Raw genomic sequence first — 21,824 nt, 5'->3', positions numbered from 1 at the left:
TAGTTGATGTAAAGCCCTATTAAATATTACTAAATGTATCATAAATGCACTTGATGATAATAACCCTTCCTAGTTACAAAGGTAAGAGGCTGATATGTATTTTGTTTTCCAAAATTGTTAATGCTTTTGCCTTAAAGGGGTAAATTCTAGTTTAAAATGTATTAGCCTGGAAAACTTTATGCCCTGGTAATATTTGCTAACTGGGTTGTTACTATATTGTACTGTACAAAGGTTCTCCCAAAAGTAGCATAAAAAAAAACAAGTGAAAAGGAAAAATAATCAAATGAATGAACAATGAATACTGTGACAAAATAACAAAAATGGAACCATTCCAAAGAATATTTAGATCAATAATTATCACTTAGAATGAGAAGGGGCATCCTCCCTGGAGCATTCTCTTGTGGGGAAGGGAATTTGTATTCAAAAGGATAAAGTATGGTTTAAGGAAGGATAAGGAATAAAACTATTCTTATCTTTTAATTTGGTTAGTCACCTATGAAGTCACAACTTTCTTTTAGTAAAAGTGAATGAGAAATAAAGGGGTGTGGGAAGCAGGAGAAGAAAAATGCCAGAAATCTTCACAGAGAGTGATGCTTCATCCTTGTTCTGAATGCCATTTTTGTCTCGGTGTTGGACTGGGCTGGGATGAACTATGATAAAGATAAAATGATGTCACTGTGCTCTTGTAAAGTCTCTTCTCACTTTTTCAAAAGAAAAAGAAAACTTAGAACCAAAGGAGAAAAAAAAAAAAAAGCTCACATGTTACAGAAATTGATCCTTGAATCATTTTCTATCACACCCAAGTCAAATTGTATATACTAGACTAACATGGATATAAATATTTTACAGTCAAGGCAAAAGAATTTTCATAAAACTATAAGTCCAAATATCATAAACCATTGCTTTAATTTCCTTTCTGTAGTTTATTAAAAGTCTCATTAACATTTTCCAAAGATTAAATCCCAAGTAAATGTATCAAGCAAATGGTTGACATAAAATAAACAAACCTGATTCAGTTATCTGAAGATTTGTAAGGAAACTGAAGTAAGTGTTGGCTTCTTTCAAATCAAATTCTCTTATAAGAGAGTAGAAAGAAAAGAGCTACATCAGATGTGTATATGCTTTTGAGCTGAGATACAACTACAGTAAATATTGACTTGGGCAAACCTCAGCATTCTTTTTCACCCTTTTTCCATTTTATCATTTCTTTACTTCATTCTAGATTGTAGATTGAACTGGGACTATGGGAGAATAGATGTGTCCCATGGTGATTTTTTGTCATTACATATTCACTGATTTGTCAAACAGGGAAAATGGCCAGAGAGTCAAACTACTTTTACCTTTGTCTTAGCAACAAATCAAGCATTTCCCCTGTGTCTTACTTATTACCAATTATATGCACTATGTTTCTAATAGATTTAGGGAAATTTTGACATGTAGGGTTTCTGAAATACTTCAACAAGAATTGAATCTTCAGGGCCACCTGGGTGGCTCAGTTAGTTCAGCTCCGCCTTCAAGTTCAGGTCATGATCCCAAGATCCAGAGGTTGAGTCCTGTGTTGGGCTCCTTGCTCAGCAGGGAGCCTGCTTCTCCCTCTGCTCCCCCTGCTTGTGCTCGCTTGCTCTCTTTCTGACAAATAAATAAAATCTTAAAAAAAGATAATGAATCTTCAGTGATATTCCCTGACCTTAGTGGAAAAACGGAAAAATTCAGAGAACATCTAATCCCCCCAATGGAGATAATAAATTCCTCTTTTAAGATTATGCTGAGTGAAATAAGTCAAGCAGAGAGAGTCAATTATCATATGGTTTCACTTATTTGTGGAGCATAACAAATAGCATGGAGGACAAGGGGAGATGGAGAGGAGAAGGGAGTTGAGGGAAATTGGAAGGGGAGGTGAACCATGAGAGACTATGGACTCTGAAAAACGATCTGAGAATTTTGAAGGGGTGGGGGGTGGGAGGTTGGGGGCACCAGGTGGTGGGTATTGTAGAGGGCACGGATTGCATGGAGCACTGGGTGTGGTGCAAAAATAATGAATACTGTTATGCTGAAAAAATAAATTAATTAAAAAAAATAAATTCCTCTTTTAATCTTAACTGTTAAATACCATTAATAGAGCATCCATTGTGGATGTATTCGCATTCCTGGCATAAATTCTACTTAATTGTGATATGTTATATGAGAATATCAGCCTGGATTTGATATGTTAACTTTTATGTAGGATTTTTGCATATAGATTTACAAGTGAAATTTGCCTGTAGTATTTTGGAATTGTTTGTGCTACCACATCTAATTTTGGTACTGAGGCAATGATAAACTCATAAAATTTAGTTGGAGTATTCAGAGAAGTATTTTTATACCCTAATCCTATCTGTTCTTTGAAAGATTAGAAGACATTGTGCATAAACTTCAGTCTGTCTTGGGACCTTATAGAAACTGGTATTATATGAAACTGGCATTTGGTGCCATATGTAAACCTGGTTAATTGGTCTTCTACAAGCTGTAAAATAAGATGTTCTGTGAAAGGTAAACACCACAACTTGTTATCTGAGTAAAACCATCAAAGCCAACAGAGTCTTGAGATATCTTTGAAGCTTATTGTGCTGGCCTGTACCAGACGATGTCTGCATTACTCTCATTGCTAAAAATGGTGTGTAGCATAGAACTACACTAGGATTAATTTTTTTACAAGAAGAAATTAAAACTAAATTTGTTTTTTACATACAGCAGCTCTGCTGAACAACATATATCTGACTTTTAAATTGCAAAGGTATCAGAAAAATTAATTTTTTATGTGTCATTTGTTGACTGATTTGGTTCAAGAAAGAATGTTTAAAGCTTTTTAAAAATACTTCAATTCTTAATGTAACTGTACCCTTCTTCATGGAAAGTCATAACCAACATGGCTACAGTAGACTTCCTAGTGGAATCCCGCACCACTTGCAGACAGCTTCTTTAACATATTAATTGTATTTGGGTATAGGACTTTGGTGTTCTTGGGTGTACTGCCTGGACTGCAATATTTATAGCATTGTGCAATGACAACTAGAAGAGGAATTATACTTCACTGATGCTTGTCTGGTAATACAGCTTTGTTCTAATGGAAGCTTTATGTGATGTGTGTGAAATTTGTGTTTTTTATATATAAATGAGTATAGTTAGATTAGTCTTGTTGTAATGCCTGTTTTAAGCTGTAAATGGTAAATATGTACATGAGGGACTTCTGATTTTTTGCAGTGTTCAATCCTAGTTTTGACTTATATTAAAACATTCCATTTTTCTTTCAATTTTATGTGCCTTAGTTCTCAGATCCACTGATGTGTACAGGTAGTTTCTGTTTATGTACCGTACATAATCATGCTATTCAGCATTGATGCTATTTTGTATTATGTACATAACAAAAGCCGCGTAGGGAGGGAAACAGCCACTTGTTTAAATAATGTTTGCATATTCTTTGGGTAAAGACCCAATAGCAAAATTACTGGACTTATGGTAATTCTGTTTTTAATTTTTCAAAGACTTTATTTATTTATTTGACAGAGATCACAAGTAGGCAGAGAGGCAGAGAGGGGGGGGGGAAGCAGGCTCCCTGCTGAGCAGAAAGCCCGATGCAGGGCTTGATCCCAGGACCCTGAGATCATGACCTTAACGGAAGGCAGAGGCTTTAACCCACTGAGCCACACAGGCACCCCTCTACTTTTAATTTTTGATGAATTTCCTATTATTTTCCAGTGGCTACACCAATATATATTCCCACCAACAGTGAATGAGAAGTTCCTTCATCTCTACATCCTCACCAGTGCTGTTTCCTGTGCTTTATATTTTAACCATTCTGACAGGTGTGAGGTAGATATCTCATGGTAGTTTTGATTTGCATTTCCCTGATGATTAGTGTTATTGAGCATGTGTTGTTATCTCTGTTGTCCATCTCTATTTTTTTTTTTTTTTTGAGAAATGTCTATTCTTGTCTTCTGCCTATTTTTTATTTGGATTTTTTGGGTTTGGGGGTATTGCGTTTTTAAAGTACTTTATATATTTTGGATATATAGCTTTATCAGCTATGTCATTTGCAAGGATCTTCTTTTTTTTAAGATTTTATTTATTTATTTGACAGAGAGAGAGAGGTCACAAGTAGGCAGAAAGGCAGGCAGAGATAGAGGGGGAAGCAGGCTCCCTGCTGAGCGGAGAGCCAGATGCAGGGCTCGATCCCAGGACCCTGAGACCATGACCTGAACCGAAGGCAGAGGCTTAACCCACTGAGTCACCCAGGCACCCCGCAAGTATCCTCTATTCAGTAGGCAGTCTTTTAGTTTTTTTGGTTGTTTCCTTTGCTCAGCAGAAGATTTTTATTTTGATACAGTTCCAGTAGTTTATTTCATTTTAATTTCCATTGCCTCAGCAGTCATATCTAGAATACTGTTCTTACAGCCAATGTCTAAGAAATTACTGCATGTGCTCTCTTCTGGGATTTTTTTTTTCTTCTGGGATTTTTATGGTTTCAGGTCTCACATTTAGGTCTTTAATCCATTTTGAGCTTATTTTTGTGTATGGTGTGTGAAAGTGGTCCAATTTCATTCTTTTGCATCTACCTCTCCAGTTTTCCCAGCACCATTGCTGAAGAGACTATCTTATTCCCTCTACATATTCTTGCCTCCTTTGTCATAGATTAATTGACCATATAATTGTGGGTTTCTTTCTGGACTCTCCATTCTGTTCCATTGGTTTACATGTCTGTTTTTGTGCCAGTACCACTATGTTTGATTACTACAGCTTTATAGTGTATCTTGAAATCTGGAATTATGATGCCTCCAGTCTTGTTTTTTTTCAAGATTGCTCTTGGTATTCAGAGTCTTTTGTGGGTTCATACAAATTGTAGGATTATTCTAGTTCTATTAAAAATGCTGTTGGCATTTTGATGGGGATTGCATTAAATCTATAGATTGCTTTGGATAGTATGGATATATTAACAATATTTGTTCTCATACTCCATGAGCATGGAATAGCTTTCCATTTGTTTCTGTTTTTTGTTTGTTTGTTTGTTTTTAACATTCACTTAATTAACATATAATGTATTATTAGTTTCAGAGGTAGAGTTCAGTGATTCCTCACTTGTAATCACAACCAGTGCTCATCACATCACGTGCCCTCCTTAATGCTCATCACCCAGTTACCCCATCCTTCCACCCATCTCCCCTCCAGCAACCCTCAGTTTGTTTCCTGTGACTAAGAGTCTTTTATGGTTTGTCTCCACTTTTTTCATTTTTAATTTCTTTCATCCATGTTTTATAGTTTTCAGAGAACAGGTCTTTTATCACCTTGGTTAAGTTTATTCCTATGCAGTTTATTGTTTTTTGGTGCAATTGTAAATGGGATTGTGTTTTTAATTTCTCTTTCTGCTACTTCATTATTAGTGTATAGAAATGCAATGGATTTCTGTATATTGATTTTGTATCCTGTGACTTTCCTGAATTTATTTATTAGTTCTAGTAATTTTTTGTCAGAGTCTTTTGGGTTTTCTATAAATAGTATCATGTCATCTGCAAATAGTGGAAGTTTTAATTCTTTCTTACCTATACAGATGCCTCTTATTTCTTTGCTTTGTCAGATTTCTGTGGCTAGGATTTCAAATACTATTATACTATGTGTAATAAAATTGATAAGAGTGGACATCTTTGTCCTGACTTAGGAGGGAAATGCACAGTTTTTGAGTATGATATTAGCTGTGGATTTTTCATATGGCCTTTATTATGTTGATTTTCATATGGTCTTTATTATGCATATCCCCTCTAAACCTGCTTTATTGAGGGTTTTTATCATGAATGGATGTTGTACTTTGTCACATACTTTTTCCACATCTATTGAAATGATCATATGGTTTATATTCTTTCTCTTGTTGATATGATGTATTGTGTTGATTGTTTTGTGACTAATAAATGACCCTTGCATCCCATGAATAAATCTCAATCACAGTGAATGATTTTTATTTTTATATATTGTTGGTTTGGTTTGCTAATACTTGTTGAGGATTTTTGCATCTATGTTTGTCAGAGATATTGGCCTGTAGTTTTCTTTTTTTAATAGTGTTTTTTCCAGTTTGGTATCAGGGTAATGCTGGCCTCATAGAATGAATTTGGAAGGTTTCCTTTCTCTTCTATTTTTTGGAATATTTTGAGGAGAATAGTTACTAACTCTTTTCTAGATGTTTGGTAGACTCCACCTATGAATCCATCTGGTCCTGGTCTTTTGTTTGTTGGGATTTCTTTGATTGCTGATTCAATTTCATTAGATAATCAGTCAGTTCAAATTCTCTATTTCTTCCTGATTCAGTTTTGGAAGGTTATATGTTTCTAGGAAATTATTCACTTCTCCTAGTCTGTCCAATATGTTGGCATAAAATTTTTCATAACATTCTCTATAACCCTTTGTATTTCTGTTTTGTCAGTTGCTTCTTGTCTTTCATTTCTGATTTTGATTAGTTGAGTTCTCTCTCTCTGCTTCTCTCGCTCTCTGTCTCTCCCTATCCCCCGTGTTTTTGTGCTCTCTGTCTTGTGTTCTTTGATATTTTCTCTTATGGTTGATTTCTAGTTTCAAAGGTTGTGGTCACAAGACATGCATGATATGATTTCAGTCTTTCTGAACTTGTTGAGATTTGTTTTATGACCTAAATGACCTTTATGACCTATGATGTGCATATGGAGCATGTTCCAATGTATGAAAAAAAATGTATTCTTTGCATGAATATATGTAAACAATGTTTTAGGATGGAATGTTCTGAATATATGATACATCCATCTCATCCAATTTGTTATTCAAAGCCACTGTCCTTGTTGACTTTCTGGCTAGATGATTTATACATTACTGCACAGGCAGTAAATGGGATATTAAAGTCCCCTGTTACTATTGTCTTACTATTGATTACTTTCTTTATGTTTGTGATTAGGGGCTTTATGTAATTGGGGGCTCCTGTGTTTTCTGCATAAATATGTACAATTGCTGTATCTTCTTTTTAAATTGTTCCCTTTATGATTTTTACTGTCCTTGTCTCTTGTTACAGTCTTCATTTTAGAGCTTATTTTATCTGATGTAAATATGGCCACCCCAGCTTCCTTTTTACTTCCATGTGCCTGATAAATGCTTTTCTATCTCTTCACTTTCAATTTGCATATGTCTTTAGGGCTGAAATGAATCTCTTGTAGGTAAAATGTGTATTTTTACCTTCTTTATCTTCTTGCTTCTTTATCCATTCTGCCACCTTTTGTCTTTTGACAAGATACTCTTTAGAGTTTCTAGTCCATTTGTATACAAAGTAATTATTGTTAGGTATGTACTTATTGCCATTTTGCTACTCATTTTATGGTTGTTTTTGTATTTCTCTGTTCCTTTCTTTTCTTGGGCTATTCTCTCATGATTTTGTTGGCTTTCTTTAGGGGAAACTTGGATTCCTTTCTCTTTGTTTTTTTCATATCTATTACTGTTTTTTGATGTGGTTACCATTAGGTTTATTTATAATGTCTTATGCATATGACAGTCTGTATTAAGTTGATGGTCACTTAAGTTTGAGCTCATTCTAAAAGTACTAAATTTTTACTCCTCTCCTACCCGGGTTTTAGGCACATGGTATCATATTTTACACCCTCTTATTTTGTGAATCCCTTGACCAGTTTTTTAAAATATAATTTTATTGCTTTTGTGTTTCTTGCTTTTCTTACTCCTGCTTATGGTGTTTGCTTTTCACACAGAGTCTTCTTTATCATTTCTTGTAAGGCTGACTTAGTGATGATGAATTCCTTTAGCTTTTTTATCTTTCCCCATTCTCTCTCCTTCCTTTCTGAATGATAGCCTTGCTGGGTAGAGTATTCTTGGTTTTAAGAGTTTTTCTTTTAACTCTTTGACTATATTATGACACTTCCTTCTGGCCTACAAACTTTCTGCTGAAAAATCTGTTGATAGCTTTATAGCTGTTTATTCCCTCAGCGCATTTTTACTTTCAGCTATTGAGTTTATCTCTGATTTGTTATTTATGCTTTTTATCTCTTTGTTGAGGGTCTCATGGAGGTCCTTCACTCTTTCTTAAGTCCAGAGAGTATACACTGAGGGAATAAATAGAATAGAAAAAGTGGGGGAACAGATCAGCAATCTGGAGGACAGAGTAAAGGAAAGCAATGAAGTTAAACCAAGAGAGACTCCTGACTACAGGAAACAAACTGAAGGTTGCTGGAGGGGAGGCAGGTTGGGGATGGAGTAACTGGGTTTTGGGTATTAAGTAGGGCACATGTTGTGATGAGCACTGAGTGTTATACACAACTGATGAGTTATTGAACACTATATCTGAAACTAATGATAGTCACTTTTAAATTAACATAAATTTGTTTCAGGGATACAGGTCTGTGATTCATCAGTCTTACACAATTCACAGCACTCACCATAGCACATACCCTCCCCCAGAGTCCATCACCCAGCCACCCCATCCCTCCGATTTCCCTCCCCTCCAGCAACCCTCAGTTTGTTTCCTGAGAAAAGAGTCTCTTATGGTTTGTCTCCATCTCTGGTTTAATCTTGTTTCATTTTTCCCTCCCTTCCCCTATGATCCTCTGTCTTGTTTCTCAAATTCCTCAAGTCAGTGAGATCATATGATAATTGTCTTTCTCTGATTGACTTATTTTGCTTAGCGTAATACCCTCTAGTTCCACCCACGTCACTGCAGATGGCAAGATTTCAGGGGTTTTATGATGTCTGCATATGTGAAACTAATGATATTAGATATGTGGCTCAATTAAATTTAAAAATCACAACAAAAATCCTCTCATCTTTATAAAATTAATCATCCTCACAGAATCATATAAATTTAAAGACTGTCAAATTGCTCAGTGTATTTCACTACACTCTGAAAGTACATGCAAAAAGTTCAGATGAATTCGGTTTCCATGGTGTTTTCTTTCCCTTGGTTTTCAGTCTGGAAACATGCATCCAAAAATCTCCATGCAAAATAGTAAATGGGAATAAACAGGGAAAGAAGGGAGTTTATTCATTTCTCTTGTTGACTTTTTAAAAAGATGTTATTTATTTATTTAACAGATACAGAGATAGTGAGAGAGAGCATGAATGGGGAGGAGAGGGAGAAGCAGACTCTCGCCAAGCAGGGACCCAGATGCATGGCTCCAATCCCAGGATCCCAAAATCATAACCTGAGCCGAAGGCAGATGCTTAACCAACTAAGCCACCCAGGTGCCCCTCTCTTGTTGACTTTAACTGTTTTTTTTTTCCCAAAAGTTCATTTGAAAACAAGGTTTCATTGGGCATTGTTGAAGTCTGAAAATACTTTCACACTTTTACAAAGAGTGTGAAGATGTTCAAATGCTACCATCTACCAAAAACTTCTTCCATTTGGCAGTACAGTCCAGTGACCACATTAGCCCAAGCTCTTATCAGTAGAAAATTACTTCACATAAGACTATATCATACAAAGTTTTACTTTCTAAGAAATTATTTACTGATCTATGCATCTATGCCTTTACCTTAATAATATGAAGGATCAAACATCATCATTCTTATTCTGACCAAAATTGTGGTGAAAATCTATTCTAAAATCAGTAAACCAATTTAATAATTAATCATTGTAAAGAAGCCATCACACACTAATTAAACAATAACTCAGGATTTTTCTTGATTCATAAAAATTATGAGCAGTGAGGAAAATAATCTCTGGAGACTTGAATAAATATAAAAGTCAAAGTAGGTTTTTTTTTTTAATTTTTAATTTTTTATAAACATATATTTTTCTCCCCAGGGGTACACCAATGTAGTTTTCTAATGGAAGTTGTTTTAAAACTCTCTTATAAATTTTTTAAATGATAAGGTGAAAAATGGAAAATAGAAGTTACTTTTAATTTTCCAAATTAATCCTGATATACATTAATTTTATGCATAGATACAAATACTGAAAATTTATAAAATGAAAATTTACCTTTCAAATTAAACATGTCAGTTCTTAGCTCAGGAGAGTATCAAGGCCCTTAAAGATATCCAAAGTAGATCAGAACAATAGTACAATAACATTCATTGAACATGTATATGAACATATATTATGTAAGTCATTCAAAGGAATGACTTCCTTTATTCCTCCAATAACTCTGCAGTGTTAGTACTATTATTATCTCCTTTTACAGATGTTGAAGCTGAGGCTAAGAGATATTAAGTATCTTGTTCAAGTTTACAACACTAACAAATAGTAGAATTGGCAATTAGAGCAGATAAAACATACCTGAGTCTAAGACTTTTACCCTCTGTACTCAGGGTGGATCCAGGTTCCATAGAACCTAAACTCTGTCTAGTCTGAAGGGACTTCTTTAAGAAAATAAAGAATCAAAATTGTGAGTAAATTGTTGTTAAAGTCTATTCCAGGACCTTGGAGGAAACACATGCAAAGAACAGGGTTTGATATAAACCCACCCCCATTACACTCTATCGTATTATGAAATTTTCCTCAAATGTTTTTGGAAGTATACATCATGTAGAGTTTTTACCACCATTACAAATATCCAGTTCCTTCACATATTACTATTTACATTTTATCATTTCATCTAGACCTGATTTTTAATATTTTTCACCTGCATTTGATTATTGTGCTTAATTTTACAAAACTTTTTTTTTTTTTTTAATTTTGAAAGCCCACAGGCTTGTCATTGTGAAGCTTCCCAAACACCTAAAGGAGGAGGGAGTTGTCATCAAAGTCTTATAGATTATCCTAATTGCAATACTCTCTCAATTGTGTTACTGGGAATTTAGACCATTTAAAGCCATTCTCAACCTGGTATGTTTATATTAGCTGGTTTCTGTTCATCTAGAATGCTTTGAAAACTTTATTTCTTTAGTTGTAAATGGCACCATCTTTACTACTGCGTGGGGAGCCCGCTCCCTGTCACTGTACTTACTTACCCTCATGTAAAAGAGTGTCAGCAGAGGGATGAGGACACATGGTGATAAATAATCTACCTAGAGCTCCTAATTAAGATTTAAGTTTTATGTAATACATAGAGATTGATTGTACATTTGCTGTTCATGCTGAGCCACCAGGAAAGGTAGTAGGTAGATCCCTTTGCATACAGAAGTCCTTCAGAGGCTGTGATCCTTTTCATTCTCAGCTGCAGAGTCTTACTGTAATTCCAACTATTCAGTATCATTATTGACTTCCCTTGCAGAGTTGCCCACTAATCAGTTGCACCTTTGAGGGTTTTGGCAAATGTCCTTGAATTTTATCATTCTCCACACACATACTGAAGATTGATGACATTCCTTTGAAAAGGCTCGACAGTTTTATCTTGCAAAAAACAGTCCATTAAAAAAAATTCACTGTTCAAATGAATGTATTATTTGAAAGAATTATTTATGGAATTTATAAAACACTGGCTAGAAAATTTCTACATAAATGAATTTCTTGATCCTAAGATTATTTGCACATGTAGCTGAAAGCTCACTCTCTCTCTCTCTCACACACACACACACCACACATCCTGAATTGGTCCATTTGTATCCCTATTTCAAGTAGAATTATGCTATTATCTTGTGAATATAAACACATGCCAGGGCGCCTGGGTGGCTCAGTGGGTTAAGCCGCTGCCTTCGGCTCAGGTCATGATCTCAGGGTCCTGGGATCGAGGCCCGCATCGGGCTCTCTGCTCAGCAGGGAGCCTGCTTCCCTCTCTCTCTCTCTCTCTCTGCCTGCCTCTCCCTCTACTTGTGATCTCTCTCTGTCAAATAAATAAATAAAATCTTTAAAAAAAAAAAAACACATGCCAGTCTAGTGTTGGTACTGTAGGCATTTTTACCCAACAATTTCAATCATTCCTATGTTTTTAACACAATAATATCACACATTATTAACTGTAAATGTGTTACCTTATTTAATATTTTAATAAAAAACATACTGATGAAGAAAAAACACATTTCTCCTATCATTTGGCTTAAAATGAACAGTTAGGAATTTCCTTTTCTTAATTTCTATCTCATCATTGGTAATTAGTGCATATATAATTCTTGTTTTTTTATATTTTCTCAATAATGCCAAAGAAGAACAACTTGATATTTATCAAATACTGTGGTTGTAACAGATATTTTCTTGTTCACAAAAAGTTGGACAATATACTGAACACAATATATAAGTATAATTTAGTCAATTTCAAATAACAATTAGTTCTTTCATGTTTGCCATCATTTAAAGAGGATTTGCAAGGGGAGGTGAACCATGAGAGACTATGAACTCTGAAAAACAATCTGAGGGTTTTGAAGGGGTGGGGGGTGGGAGGTTGGGGGAACCAGGTGGTGGGTATTGGAGAGGGCACAGATTGCATGGAGCACTGGGTGTGGTGCAAAAACAATGAATACTGTTACGCTCAAAATAAATTAAAAAAAATTAGAAAAAAATAAAGATGATTTGCAAAGCAAGACATAGGAAAATTATTTCTCATGAATTTCAATGCTTGCAATTCAAGTAACTACCAGCAGGTGGTAGTGATAGCTTGTGTACCTTAAAGCTAATTTTTAACCTTTTTAAAACTAAAAAACCTATTTGTATAAAGGAATATACTGATTACATTGATAATGTATTACTAAGCACAGATTTACTATTTTTGCAACCAAATACTAAAAGAAAAAAGTAATTTAACCAAACTGTAAATCAATGTAATACTTTAAAGTGAAACCACAGGCTTTCCATAAATTATCTTAATTCCAGTCTTAACTTCCCAGCCATTAAACTCACATAGTACCTGTATAAACAAAATGTAGTGCTTTGAAACTCATTTTGTTATATTTTCTAATTTGCAGAATTCCTCAGCCTCTGTAATCATAATGCATTATAAGAAGTTGTCATGGCTGTATTTTTTTGCTTACTAGCTAGGAGTGGTGGAGACTCTTCTACTTATAGCATTCGCTTTGGACATCATCAACATTCATAATTAAATATATCTAGGATTTTCTTCAGTAGAAAAGATTACAAATTGTTTAAAATGTTAAGTAAGAATGTTTCAGGGATAGATGTAGGAAATCATTGTCTGTCAGAAGATACTCCTATAGCAGTATAGTGTTTCTAAGGCTTATAGAAATCTTACTAGTTTGCCATACTTTAGGGACAATTCTCTAAGTAACTCAGTGATTTGTTGTTTGTTTTATTTTGTTTTTAGAGAGAGAGACCCCACCAGGGTGAGGAGGTGGTGAGGAGAGGGAGAGAGAGAATCCTAAGTGCACTCCATGCTGTGTAACTATCCCTCAGAACAACATACTGCTTAAAATATAATTTATAAGAAATTATACTAGTTACCAAACATGCTTAGATATAGCCTTAAGAAAAACATGTACTAGCAACAGGCTTCTGGGGGAGAGGACGATATACATACTTGAAGCCAAGCAGCTGAGGATGCCCGGCTCACTCAGGGCAGAACGCCACCTGCTTCAATTTTCTGTTATCTCCCCTTCCCAGGAGCATTAGCAGTTAGTCAGACAATCCTTTTCTTTGGTCTTGCTCACTATGGGTCATATACTATGTGACCAGACATGTTTTGCCTTTCTTCTTATGTATCTACAAGACTCATGATCAATGTTAATCTACTCCAGCTTCTTTGTTGATTGTTACTCACTTTCTAATAAATATGAGACTAAGGAGTTGTTCAGGGCGACAGTTACAGTGCTGAGCATGGAGCCCAATATGGTGCTCTATATCATGACCCTGAGATCATGACCTGAACAGAAATCAAGAGTTGGATGCTTAACCGCTTAAATGACTGAGCCACCAACATACAACTCTCAGTGACAAGTTGTATATAAATGCTATTATCTTCTAGTTCCCCTTTAATCTCTACTTCCTCTTCATACTTTTTGTTCATCTTTTCCAGTGAATAGATTATTAGTATTGACTCTCCTACCTGGAACAAGGACTCTTGGCATTTTTATAGATAGTCTTCATTTCTGGAAGAAATTGTTTCTGTCAATTTGCTTTTCTGAAATCTAACATGTATTTTAAACATATGCAAGTAGTTTTAATATTTACAATTTGATTGCAATTTAATCCAATTATAATTTGATGAGAACTCCAGAAATAAAAGCCTAGTCACAATGCTGTGTACACAAAACTGTGGCATACAATGCCCAGGAAGTTAAAACTAGAACTAGAATTTAAGGCTAAAAATAATGCAAAGGAGTCGTCTTCTTGGGATTCAGAAGCCTATTTTTCAGTTTCCTCATAGCTGTCTTCACTTCTTGATTCCTTAAGGTATAGATTATTGGGTTCAGAATGGGAGTGAAGATGGTGTAAAACACAGACAGGATCTTATCTATAAGGAAACTGTTTAGTGGCCACATATAAATGAAGATGCATGGCCCAAAGAACATGAGGACAACAATGAAATGAGCTGTGCAGGTAGAAAGGGCCTTAGAAGATCCTTTTGAAGAATGATGCTTGATAGTAACCAGGATAATAACGTAAGAATTGAATAAAAGAATAAGGCAGGATAAGGCAATTATGCCACTCGTTGAGATCATGAAGAGGCCCAGAACATAAGTATCCACACAAGCCAGCTGGAACACCACAGGAAGGTCACAGAAAAAGCTGTCTACTTCATTGGGACCACAGAACGGTAATGTGAGAGCAAATATGACCTGACTCATTGAATGCATGACTCCCACAACCCAGGAAGCCACCACAAGTGCAGTACACACCCAGGGATTTATGATTGAAGCATAGCGGAGAGGCTTGCATATTGCAATATACCTATCAAGGGACATGGCCATAAGTAAAATTATTTCAGTACCAGTAAAAAGGTGTAGAAAAAATATCTGGGTGATGCAGCCATCAAAGGAAATGGTTTTGTGTCCAGTGAGGTAGTCTGTAATCATCTTAGGAGTGGCAAAGGAAGCAAGTGACATATCAATGATAGAAAGGTTGGTAAGCAGGAAATACATAGGAGAATGTAGGTGAGAGTCAGCTATAACCATGATGACTATGAGGCTGTTACCAACCATTGTTGCTACATAAAACAGTGAAAACACCATGAAGAAAAACAGCTGAAGTTCCCAGGACTTAGAGAGTCCCAGCAAGACAAATTCAGAAATAGACTTATTGGCCACATCCATTATCCTGATTGATAGCTGAAAACCTATATCAAAGTAGAAAAAGAGAAAATATGATTCTATTTAAGCAAAAGGTACAGGAATCCACTTTCATAGACTTTGGTTCCTCTATGAAAACTCATCTTTACTATTCTTTCCATTTTCATTGGTATGTTGGTTTGAAAGATAATTATAGAATATTAGAGATCATAGTGAAATACCACTGAAGTCATAGCTATTAAAAATAACACTTTCTTTCTTGGTATTAAATAGCAATCAAACTGAGATTATATCATCCAGAAGGTATCTACTTATCTACATATTTGTCCATCTATTCATCTACATAATATTAAAGGTAATAGCTAAGTAAGCGCTTGCTCTAGGATGACAATGTGTTAAACAGACACACACACACACACACACACAATTGAGTCTTTTAGAATTCATCCCTAAGAATATCCTTACTGAAAGAACATATAAAAATTGTATCACATGTAAGTGCCATAGAAAGATTTCAATGAACAGTTGCAGAGCTCTTGTAAATTTCCAGAGATTTTTAACATATTCAGATAAACTATCTCGTTGAACCAATCAGAAACAGAGAAAATAAGTAAAAATCCAATGTAAGAAGACTGCTTTATTATCAAGTTTAGTGCTATATAGTTATATAGCCAAGGGAAAGGCATTTAATTTTTTTTCATCATTTCTTTTTTTGTTAAAGTATGAGTCTGTTTTTCTTACAAATAATTATAATTCTATGACTTAAAAATTTATCTTTGTCTCCTAAAGACTGTATCACCTCATTTCTACAGGAAAGAGCTCAAAGATTAAGTTCTTTAGTTTCTCCCCTGTTTCAGTTCTCCCTTTATATCTGCCAACATATGTAAACTGTTTTATTTATCTCAGCTCCAAGGAATAGGGTTAGGAGATTGGAAGTAGGAAAGGCAGAGATTTAAAATCTTTCAGTAGAAATTATTTGTGAAACACTTAAACTTACCAGCTGTACAGTAGAATCAGGGCTTTAGGTTATTCTGTATTAAGTATTATCTGATAGAGAGCATATAGGTAATTTTAAATATAAATAAATGACCTAGTTGAATCATTAGTTGTTTAGTACCTCTAGATAAAATCTTGTAGGAACTTGGGGATTGACCAAGAAAACATCTTGCAATGGGATTCATTAAATAGGAAAGATGGTGTTATTTGGTTTACAACAGGAATATATGTCAAGAGTCTTATGGGAGTTTACAATGATTATTTTCACCTGGACCAGAGAGATTCAGAGATTAGAAGTTGAAAAACCCATCATTTAAGAGGTAGCCAGAAATCTCAGATCAATAAGTTTTGATAAGCACTTCTGATCAGCTAACCCTGTTCTAGAGGCAGCAGAGAATAAAATCCAAAAACATTAACCTCTGCTTCAAGTAATTTATTATTTGTTTGGAAATATTAAATGCCATAATTAAAAAAGATTAATGAGGGGCACCTGGGTGGCTCAGTGGGTTAAGCCGCTGCCTTCGGCTCAGGTCATGATCCCAGAGTCCTGGGATGGAGCCCTGCATCGGGCTCTCTGCTCGGCGGGGAGCCTGCTTCCTCCTCTCTCTCTGCCTGCCTCTCTGGCTACTTGTGATCTCTCTGTCAAATAAATAAATAAAATCTTAAAAAAAAAAGATTAATGAAAATATACAGACAAATAAATCTAATGTTCACACAATTCTCAGAGATAATGAGTGAATGAAATTTTAGATAAGTGAAAATTTGTAATGTGCTTAATTAACCAAGAAAGTGTTATTGCAGAAGAAATATCATGCCTTTGACCTAGAATGAAAACTAAAATCTTGATTGGTAAGAGAAAAAAATGCACATGTGTAATAAAACAGTGCAACTAATTTGCAAGAGCAAGATATTCAGTTAGCAGGTTGAAAGAAAAAAAAAATGCAGTTGTCCTAGAAAGAATAGCTTCATTTGAATATACTAATGTAAAAAAATATGTCTACAATGTCATCTCAAGTGAAAAGCAAATTGCAGAGTAATGTGTATTATATTATCTTGATTTTATAAAATCAAACAAAAACAAAGCAAACTAGGCTATTAAGAAAATGGAGGGCAGAGAGATGATGCATTTTCTCATTTATATGTATTTGAATATTTTTCACTTCTTTCTATTTTTTACTGTTTTTGTGTCAAAAACTTGTACAGAAGTGTTCATGGCCATACTATTCACAACAGCAAAAGGTGGAAACATCTATCAACTGATAAATGAATGAACAAATGTGCTATAACCATGATTGCAATGGATTACTATTTAGCCATAAAATGAAGTATGAAGAGTGATTATATGCTATAGCATGGAATAATCTTAACAACATTCTAAGTATGGTGAGTGCTGCAAAGTGAAGTGTGTAAACCTGGCGATTCTCAGACCTGTACCCTTGGGGATAAAGATACATTATATGTTTATAAAAAATTTTTAAAAATGTAATTAAAAAAACCCTTCTCAGTGAAAAAAGTCTTTTAATATATGTATGGGTGTGTGCAGGTGAAAGAACAGAACAAAATCACAGCAAAAGAGCTTCATTAAATGGATAAAAGCAATATACCTGATAAAGATTTCAAAGTAATGGTCATAAATATTCTCACTGGACTTGAGAAAAGAGTGGAGACTCGTAGAAAATTCTTCAACAGAGAGAATGGAAATATAAAAAAGAACAATCAGAGGTGAAGAACTCAATAACTGATATTAAAAATACACTAGAGTGAAGTACTTAGTCAGTTAAAGAGGCTGGCTCTTGATTTTGGCTCAGATCATGATCTCAGGGTCCTGGAATTGAGCCCAACACTGGACTCTACACTCAGCAGGAAGTCTGTTTGAGATTCTCTCTCCCTTTGCCCCTTCCCCCTACTCATGGATGTGCTCTCTCTTTCAGATGAATGAATCTTAAAAAAAAAAATACACTAGAGGGTATAAATAGTAGTTGAGAGGAAACAGAAGAATGAATCAGTGAGCTGGTAGAATAATGGAAAGCAACCAGGGAGAACAGCAAAAAGAAAAAGAATAATAAAATATTAGAGTAGGCCAAGGGAATTCAATATTATCAAGGAAAATACATTCACATTATAGGGATTCCAGAAGGTTAAAAGAGAGAAAAGGGGACGGAAAAATTATTTGAAAACTCCTCTAATCTGGGGAAGGAATCAGACATCCAGATCTATGAGGCACAGAGATCCACCAAAAAAGTCAATCCAGGAGGTTCACACCAAGGAACATAATAATTAAAATGGCAAATGGACTATGTCCTTCAGTCAAAAGATGAAACATAAAAAAACAATCAAACTACAAAGACCTGTCCATATACTGCCTATAGAGACTCATTTCAGACCAAAAGACACATGCAGTTTAAAAGTGAGGGAATGGAGGAACATTTATCATTAAGATGGTGATAAGAAGAAAGCTGGATTGTTTTTCAGAGTCTGTAGTCTCTCATTGTTCACCTCCCCTTCCAATTTCCCCAATCTGAAGGGTTTGAAGAGATGGGGGGGTGGGAGGTTGGGGGATCCAGGTGGTGTGTATTAGAGAGGGCACGGACTGCATGGAGCACTGGGTGTGGTACAAAAACAATGAATACTGTTATGCTGAAAATAAATTAAAAAAAAAAAGATTAAAAAATAAATTAAAAAAAAAACCTAAAGAAATATTTACTTTATTACCTAACTTGTTAGCAATAAATGAGAATATTTAAGATATGATTTTAATATTTTATAATATGCCTATTAGAATAGTTTAAATGTAGACTACCCAGGAAAATGAAAAATTAAATGTGTCTCATGGAAAAAAAAAAGAAAGCTAGAGTAGCAATACTTACATCAGATAAAATAGACTTTAAACACTGTAACAAGAGACAAAGGACACTGTATCATCATTAAGAGGACACTGCAATAAGAATATGTAATAACTGTAAATATTTATGCACCTAAAATGACAGCACCCAAATACATAAAACAGTTAATAGCAAAGGCAATACATTAAAAGTAGGGAACTTTAACACTCCACTTACATCAATGGACAGATTATCCGAACAAAATCAACAAAGAAACTATAGCTTTGAGTGACCCATTGGACCAGATGGATTTAACAGATATATTCAGAACATTCCATCCTAAAAGAGCAGAATAAACATTCTTTTCAAGTATACACAGAGCATTCACCAGAATAGATCACATAGTAGGCCACAAAACAAAGTCTCAACAGATTCAGAAAGACTGAAATCATACCATGGCATTTTTTTTTTTTTTGGCCATGCCTCTTTTCTGACCACAGTGCTATGAAACTAGAAATCAACCATAAGAAAAAATCTGGAAAGACCACAAATACATGGAGGTTAAATAATATGCTACTAAACTATTAATGGGTCAACTAAGAAATCATAGAATTCAAAATGAACATAGAAACAAATGAAAATGAAAATACAGTGGTCCAAAACCTTTGGGATACAGCAAAGCAGGTCTAAGAGGGATGTTTATAACAATATAGGCTTATCTCAAGAAGCAAGAAAAATCTCAAATAAACAACCTAACCTGACACCAGAAAGAGCTGGAAAAAGAACAACAAATAAAACCTTAAACCAGAAGAAGGAAATAATAAATATTAGAGCAAAAATAAATGATATAAGGGCACCTGGGTGGTTCAGTTGGTTAAGCATCTGCCTTTGGCTCAGGTCATGATTCCAGGGTCCTGGAATTGAGCCCCACCTTGGGCTCTCTGCTCAGCAGAAGTTCTACTTTTCCCCTCTAAGTGTTTGCTCTCTCTCTCTCTCTCTCTCTCTTACATAAAATCTAAGAAAGAAAGAAAGAAAGAAAGAAAGAAAGAAAGAAAGAAAGGGAAAGAAAAAGAGGAAAAGAAAAAGAGAAAAAGCACAAAAGAAAGAAATGATACAGAAACTAAAAAATGAAAAAAATCAATGAAATCAGGATATGGTTCTTTGAAAAAATTAATAAAATTGATAAACCTCAGTGTGTGTGGGTAGCTCAGTTGGTTAAGTGTCTGCCTTTGGCTCAGGTCCTGACCTCAGGGTCCAAGGATCAAGCCCTGCATTGGGCTCCCTGCTCAGCAGTAGTCTACTTCTCCCTCTCCCTCTGCCCCTCTCTCCATTCATGCTCTCATTCTCTCAAATAAATAAATAATGTCTTTTAAAAAATTGATAAACCTCTAGCCAGGCTCATCAAGAAAAAAGAGAAAGGGCCCAAACAAACACAATCACAAATGAGAGAAGAAAACTAACAACCAACACAACAGAAATATAAACTACTGTGAAAAACCATATGCCAACAAATTAGACAACATAGAAGAAACAGATTAAATCCTAGAAACATATAACCTCCCAAAACCGAAACAGGAAGAAATAAGAAATTTGAACAGACTGATTACCAGCAAGGAAATTGAATCAGTAATCAAAAAATTTCCAACAAACTAGAGTCCAGGACCAGACAGCTTCATAGGCAAATTCTACCAAGCATTTAAAGAAGAGTTAATACATATTTCTTCTCAAGCTATTCCAAAAAATCAAAGAGGAAGGAAATTTTCCAAATTCATTTTATGAGATTGGTATCACCCTGATACCAAAACCAGATAGACACCACAAAAAAAAAGAGAACTACAAGACAATACCTCTGATGAACATGCAAAACTCTCCACAAAACATTAGCAAACCAAATGAACAGTACATTAAAAAAAATAATTCACCACCATGAAGTGAGATTTATTTCCAGGAATGCGAGGGTGGTTCACTCTTTGTAAATCAACCAATGTGATACATCAATCACATCAATAAGAGAAGGGATAAAAACCATATGATCATTTCAGTAGATGTAGAGAAAGCGTTTGACAAAATACAACATTCACTCATAATAAAAGCCCTCAAAAAAGTGGGTTTAGAGGAATATACCTCAATAGAATAAAGGCCATATATGGAAAACCCACAGATAACATCTAACTTAACTAAGGTCAGGAATAAGACAAAGATGTCCACTCCCACCCACTTTTATTCAACATAGTAATGGAAGTCCTGGTCACAGGAGTCAGACAACAAAAAGAAATAAAAGGCATCCAAATTGATATGGAAGATATAAAAGTTTCACTGTTTACAGATGACCTGACACTATTTATAGAAAATCTGAAAGACTCCACCAAAAAACTACTTGGACCTGATAAATGAATTCAGTAAAGTTGCAAGATACAAAACCAATGTGCAGAAGTCTGTTGCATTTTATACACTAATAAAGAAGCAGCAGAGGGGCACCTGGGTGGCTCAGTGGGTTAAGCCTCTGCCTTCGGTCCAGGTCATAGTCTTCGGTCCTGGGATCGAGCCCCGCATCGGGCTCTCTGCTCAGCAAGGAGCCTGCTTCCTCCTTGATCTCTCAAATAAATAAGATCTTAAAAAAAAAAAAAGGCAGCAGAAAGAGAAATTAAGAAAACAATCCCATTTACAATTGCACCAAAAATAACAAAATACCTAGGAATAAACCTAACCAAAGAGGTGAAAGACCTGTACTCTGAAAACTGTAAAACACAGATGAAAGAAATTCAAGATGACACAAAGAAATGAAAAGACATTCCATGCTCATGGATTAGAAAAACAAATTTTGTTACAATGTCTGTATTACACAGGAGGAGGAGTTAAGCTGGTGGAGGAGTAGGAGGGCTCTGAGTTTGTCCTTCAAACCCA

At 35.1% G+C, this 21,824-nt stretch overlaps 1 protein-coding gene across 1 annotated transcript; it reads right to left on the bottom strand.

The window, feature by feature from the left end:
• Positions 1–14,175: 14,175 nt before the first annotated feature.
• LOC125104958 (olfactory receptor 4K2) lies at positions 14,176–15,126 on the bottom strand. Its single transcript, XM_047737903.1, has one exon. It carries the CDS (start codon positions 15,124–15,126, stop codon positions 14,176–14,178), a length of 951 nt encoding a protein of 316 aa, XP_047593859.1.
• Between the last annotated feature and the right edge of the window lie 6,698 nt (positions 15,127–21,824).

This window comes from Lutra lutra, chromosome 7 (genome assembly GCF_902655055.1).
Source record: "Lutra lutra chromosome 7, mLutLut1.2, whole genome shotgun sequence".
NCBI lineage: Eukaryota > Metazoa > Chordata > Mammalia > Carnivora > Mustelidae > Lutra > Lutra lutra.
This window is presented reverse-complemented; position numbering and strand designations above follow the sequence as displayed.

Excerpts from the sequence above, each read along its gene's own strand:
- LOC125104958 (XM_047737903.1), bottom strand. The coding sequence starts at position 15,126 with ATGGATGTGGCCAATAAGTCTATTTCTGAATTTGTCTTGCTGGGACTC.